This window comes from Myotis davidii, unplaced genomic scaffold (assembly GCF_000327345.1).
Source record: "Myotis davidii unplaced genomic scaffold, ASM32734v1 scaffold393, whole genome shotgun sequence".
In the NCBI taxonomy this organism is placed as follows: domain Eukaryota; kingdom Metazoa; phylum Chordata; class Mammalia; order Chiroptera; family Vespertilionidae; genus Myotis; species Myotis davidii.
In genome coordinates, this window is record NW_006285913.1 from 53,999 (window position 1) to 59,405 (window position 5,407).

At 37.0% G+C, this 5,407-nt stretch overlaps 1 protein-coding gene across 1 annotated transcript in view; it reads right to left on the reverse strand.

Annotated features, from left to right (window-relative positions):
• The window catches only part of PREX2 (phosphatidylinositol-3,4,5-trisphosphate-dependent Rac exchange factor 2), a 156,467-nt gene that overhangs the window by 53,520 nt on the left and 97,540 nt on the right, over positions 1 to 5,407 (reverse strand). The window contains 1 exon segment of the mRNA XM_006756922.1: positions 2,757 to 2,859. Coding sequence (XP_006756985.1) covers positions 2,757 to 2,859 — 103 coding nt within the window.

Genomic DNA, 5,407 nt, shown 5'->3' on the forward strand with positions numbered 1-5,407 from the left:
GCCACTGCGTTCCTTCTTATCTCCTACTCTTTTCCCCTCAGTCATTCCATGCCAGCCACACAGGCCTCCTTGGCAATCCTGAGAGCATGACACACTGTTCCAATGAGTCTGGAACACGCCCTCCCACATACCTGTATGACTCGCTCCCTTAATGCATTCAGGTCTCTGCTCTTCTCCTTAGTAAGGCTTCCCTCCCAGCTTGTTAAACATTTGCACCCTTTCATCTGCCCCTTCATTTTCATCCTCTGTTCTCTTCTATTTCCCTTATACGTTCATATTATAATCTTCTAATTTATTGTCAAATTACCTCATTTTGTCTTGCTTATTGTTTCTATCTCTCCACTTGAATATCAGTTCTGTGAGGCCTGTCTGTCTAGATCTCTACCGTATCCAGCACCTAAAATAGTACTTGGTGATAGTAGATGTTTCAGAAATTTTTGACGATTGAATAAATGATTATCATTCTTAATCAGATCACAGATTAAATGGATATTTATTGAGTCCCTATTTATTATACTAGACGTCAGAAATGGGAACATAAGAACCTTTCCCAGCCCTGGAAAAGTTAACATAGTAAGTACTTAAGATCCTCACACTTATGGAGAAAAAATAAGAGAATAATAATAATAATACTGCTAAAGATTTCTTGGACTCAGAGATAAATTTTAAACCTATTTATGACAATGTTGAAATAGTAGGTAAATGAGAACTTGCAGAAACTAAAAGATATAGAGATTAAACTCTAGGTATTGCTATTTCTCTGAATATAAACTTCCAAATTACTCCCTTTGTTGGGTATACTGACATCAAATTGCTAAATCAAAGGGATATTTTTCAAACCCTCAATTGATTAAGCATCTTCTTCGCTACATTAGATACAACGACATTCTGTTGAAGTTCTCTCCTTCAATCATCACACTAAGTTTGTTCTTCCTTCAACTTTTATAATAATAATGCCCTTCTGCCTGTGGCAATGCATATACTTAATTGATATTTGTTCATTCATTTCCTTGGGGAAAAATAAGAGCATTGCCTTTTCTGTTTCAGGCACTCTTTTAGGTGCTGGAGATATAACCATGAACAAGACAGGAAAGGGTTTTGCCATCCTGGATATTGTAGAGCAAGCATGTCAAACTCACGGCCCGCGGGCCGCATGCCTAGTTTATTTGGCCTGTGTTAGCCTTCGAGTTTGACATGCTTTTTGTAGAGGATAAATAAATGAATCAAGATAATTATTGTGATTATATTTATACACATTAAAATGCTTGACATTCAGAATGAAATGATTTTTTTATTTTCATGTTTAAGCAAGCATAAAGTATAGAATGTGTGTCTACTTCAAAATTAAATTATAACTTTTTTCAATTATTGTCAGATCAAATAACTATAATGTCTTTCTCAACTGGTTTAGATCTAAATGTTATACAAAGTGAGCATAACATAGGATTCTTCTGCTTCTTATCGGCCCTAAATACTTGTTTGCGTTGCCTGCTAACACTTTCCCTAGCCCAGTGGTTCTCAACCTTCCTAATGCCGCGACCCTTTAATACAGTTCCTCATGTTGTGGTGACCCCCAACCATAAAAGTATTTTCGTTGCTACTTCATAACTGTAATTTTGCTACTGTTATGAATCGTAATGAAAATATCTGATATGCAGGATGTATTTTCATTGTTACAAATTGAACATAATTAAAGCATGGTGATTAATCACAAAAACAATATGTAATTATATATGTGCTTTCTGATGGTCTTAGGCGACCGGTGTGAAAGGGGGGGCGTTCGACCCCCAAAGGGGTCGTGACCCACAGGTTGAGAACCGCTGTCCTAGAGGAACAATTGAAGATCCGGAGAGCAAAGTCAACTCAGTCAATTTTGTACATATTTGAGAAAAAGTTTTGGAAGCTACAGAAATATTAGGGCAGTCCTTTTATTTTAAAAAAAATCTTTATATAAAAAAGCAGTAGAAAGAACAAATATTCTATGACCCTACTTATAAGAGGTACCTAGCATAGCAAATTCATGGAGACAGAAAGTTGAGAAGAGATTACCAGGGACTGGAAGAGGGGGGAATGGAGACTTATTGCTTAATGAGTATGAAGTCTCTATTTGGGAGAATAAAAAATTCTGGAGATGGATGCTGGAAATAGTTGCATAATAGTGTGAATTTATTTAATGCCACTGACTTCTACACTGAAAATCATTTAAGTGGTAAATTTTATGGTATGTATGTTTTACCAAAATAACAAAAATAAAAAAGGGAAGAACATCTTGACTAGCACAAAATTTGATGCACACATTCAAAACACTTTGAAGGTCAAACTAATAAGTACAAATAAAAGTTTAGAATTATTTGTAGGCTTATGTTATATATACTTTCTATGCCTCCCAATTTGCTATTATTATTTTCTCTAAATATGATATTTTATGTAAAATAAACTTCAGTCCAGCCAGCGTGACTCAGTGTTTGAGCGTTGACCTATGAACCAGGAGGTCACAGTTTGATTCCTGGTCGGGGCATATGCCCTGGTTGGGGCTCGATCCCTGGTGTGGTGCATGCTGGAGGCAGCTGATCAATGATTCTCTCTCATCATTGATGTTTCTATCTCTCTCTCCCTCTCATTCTTCTCTGAAATCAGTAAAAATATATTTTAAAAAATAATAAAATAAACTTCATGTAAAATATATTTATATCGAAGTATTACCATATGTGTTTGTTTGATGACAAAGAAATTCTATAAAACATTTAGCTACGTACTTGCAACCAGCGGTACCTCTTCTGATGGTTTAAAGTAAAAAGAAACCTTTTCCAAATCAAATAGTGCAACCAGTGTATCTTCTAGCATGGCCTGTTCATCTGTCTAGAAAGAGAGGGAAAACAAACAATACATGATATAATAGGATCGTGTATCACGTAACATGACATAACATAGCTTAGCGCAGCATAACATAATATTACATAACATCCCCAGACCTAAACTAGCTTCACTTGTGTTTTATTCGCACTCAAACCAAATTATCAACATTTAACTAAAAGTTTGCTGTTTAAATTAAAATTAATAAATCTCTCAAAGTTACACATTTCTTTGGAGTTTTATATTTTTACTTTTCCCAATTGTTTAAATGGTTCCACACAGCTCTTCATTCTATTTTGTAACTAGAGCCTAATCATATTTATTTTTACTACTTACAAATGAATCTTTACAGAAAAGCATACCATTTGCCTCTGAATTTGTATAATCTTATTAATGTAATAGCTGAAAGGCGAAAATGTTGTTGTATTAAAAAAGCCACAGCACATAATGGCCACCCTATTTTACAATAAGATAATTATGCATTATCCATTTTGCAATTTATTAAAACTCTGATAAAAGAAATTTGCATGTGTGTAATGATTTTTTGAAGGCCTTGGGGATAAGAAACATTTTTGGGGGGCGGGGGGAAGGGGGATACAAACCTTTCATTTTATTTATTTATTTATTTTTTATTGCTCAAAGTATTACAAAGAGTATTACATATGTCTCCTTTTTTCCCCCCCGCCCTTGACAATCCCCAGGCCTTCCCTACTCCCCAGTGTCTTATGAGTCCTAGCCAGTTTAGCTCAGTGTATAGAGTGTCAGCCTGCGGACCTAAGGGTTCAGGGTTCGATTCCAGTCAAGGGCACCCGCTGGGTTGTGGGCTTGATTCCCAGTAGTGGGTGTGCAGGAGATAGCTGATCAATGATTCTCTCTCCTCATTGATGTTTCGGCCCTTCCCTTCCTCTCTGAAATCAATAAAAACGTTTTGGTGGGTAAGAGATCAACCAAAGGACTTGTATGCATGCATATAAGGATAAGAATCATTTTCATCTCACTTGCCTTTTGGTACTCTAACCTAGACTCTTGTGACCACGAGATCCACTGTTTTAATCATTTCTTACATCCTTAAAGCATGTTATTTTCCAGCGGAGGCAGGTAAGGCCAGACATGATAACAAGCTCAGTGCATGTCTCAGGAAGATCATCTTCCTAGTGCTAGGTTCTGGCCTTCCTGTGGGCAATTCAGTGCACTCACTATCTAGTCCAGTGATGGCAAACCTATGACACGCATGTCAGAGGTGACACATGAACTCATTTTTTTGGTTGATTTTTCTTTGTTAAATGGCATTTAAATATATAAAATAAATATCAAAAATATTAAGTCTCTGTTTTATTACGGTTGCAAATATCAAACAATTTCTATCCGTGACACGGCACCAGAGTTAAGTTAGGGTTTTTCAAAATGCTGACACACCGAGCTCAAAAGGTTCGCCATCACTAGATTCTAGTCCTTCACAAATTTCCTCATGAAAGAATAATGAGCCTTACCGTACACCGCTTATCTTTTAAAGGTGACATTGTTTCTTTAAGAGTGTCAATGATACCTTTAAACAATAATGTTAACATGCTTTACACACATATTTTAAAGGTTGCTTTAAGTTTATAGCCATATTTTGGGGGCAGCATTAGTAGAAACTGCAGGAGACGGTAAAGAATTTCCATTGTGTGAAAAAAGAGTCACTGAGTGGAAACAAAGAGGTTAAGAGAATTGCCACCTTTGCACGTTGGTGTGGTACTTAATATAGTGTATGGTACACAGTAAGTGCTGGATAAATGTTTATTGAACTGTTCATTTTTTAGAAGTCGTTTGAAGCAGCAAAAATATGCCATGAACGGAAATGGAAGGACCGGACTAAAGAATCAGCGTTTTTCCAGTTGAGAGGGAAACAGGCAGAAAGAAACGTCCCCAAGAGGCTGGCCTCTGATTGCTAAGGTGCACGCCACAATGCTCCTGCTGATGCGACTGAGCCATAGCCAAGTGACCAGGCCTGTGCTCAGAGCTCAGGCACACAGACCTCAGGGCCTGCAGCTCCCAGAGAGCCCTTCACAGTCCCGGGGGGCATTTCTGCTCTTGCTTCAGAGGCAGAAAGGCTGGGTGTGTGTGTTTTTCTTGTTACCTTTGGATTTCTAATCAATTCTGTAATAAACATAAGTGTTTTGCAAGAACAATTTAACAAAAATACAGCCTTCTTGAGATATAATTCACATACTATAAAATTCACCCCTGTAAAGTGTACAGCTCAGGGGTTTTAGTATATTCATTGAGCTGTATTACTATCACCACCATCTAATTTTAGAATATTTCCACCACCCCCAAAAGAACCTCAGTACCCATAAGCATTGCATTCCCACATTCCATCTCCCAGTCTTTAGCCCCAGGTAACCACTAGCCTGCTTTCAATCTCTAAGATTTTTCTGTTTCCCACGTTACATAATAATGGAATCACAGAATATGTGGTCTTTTATAACTGGCTTATTTCATGTTGCAAAACGTTTTCAACATTCATCCATGTTACAGCATGTATTGGTATTTCATTCATTTTTATTGCTGA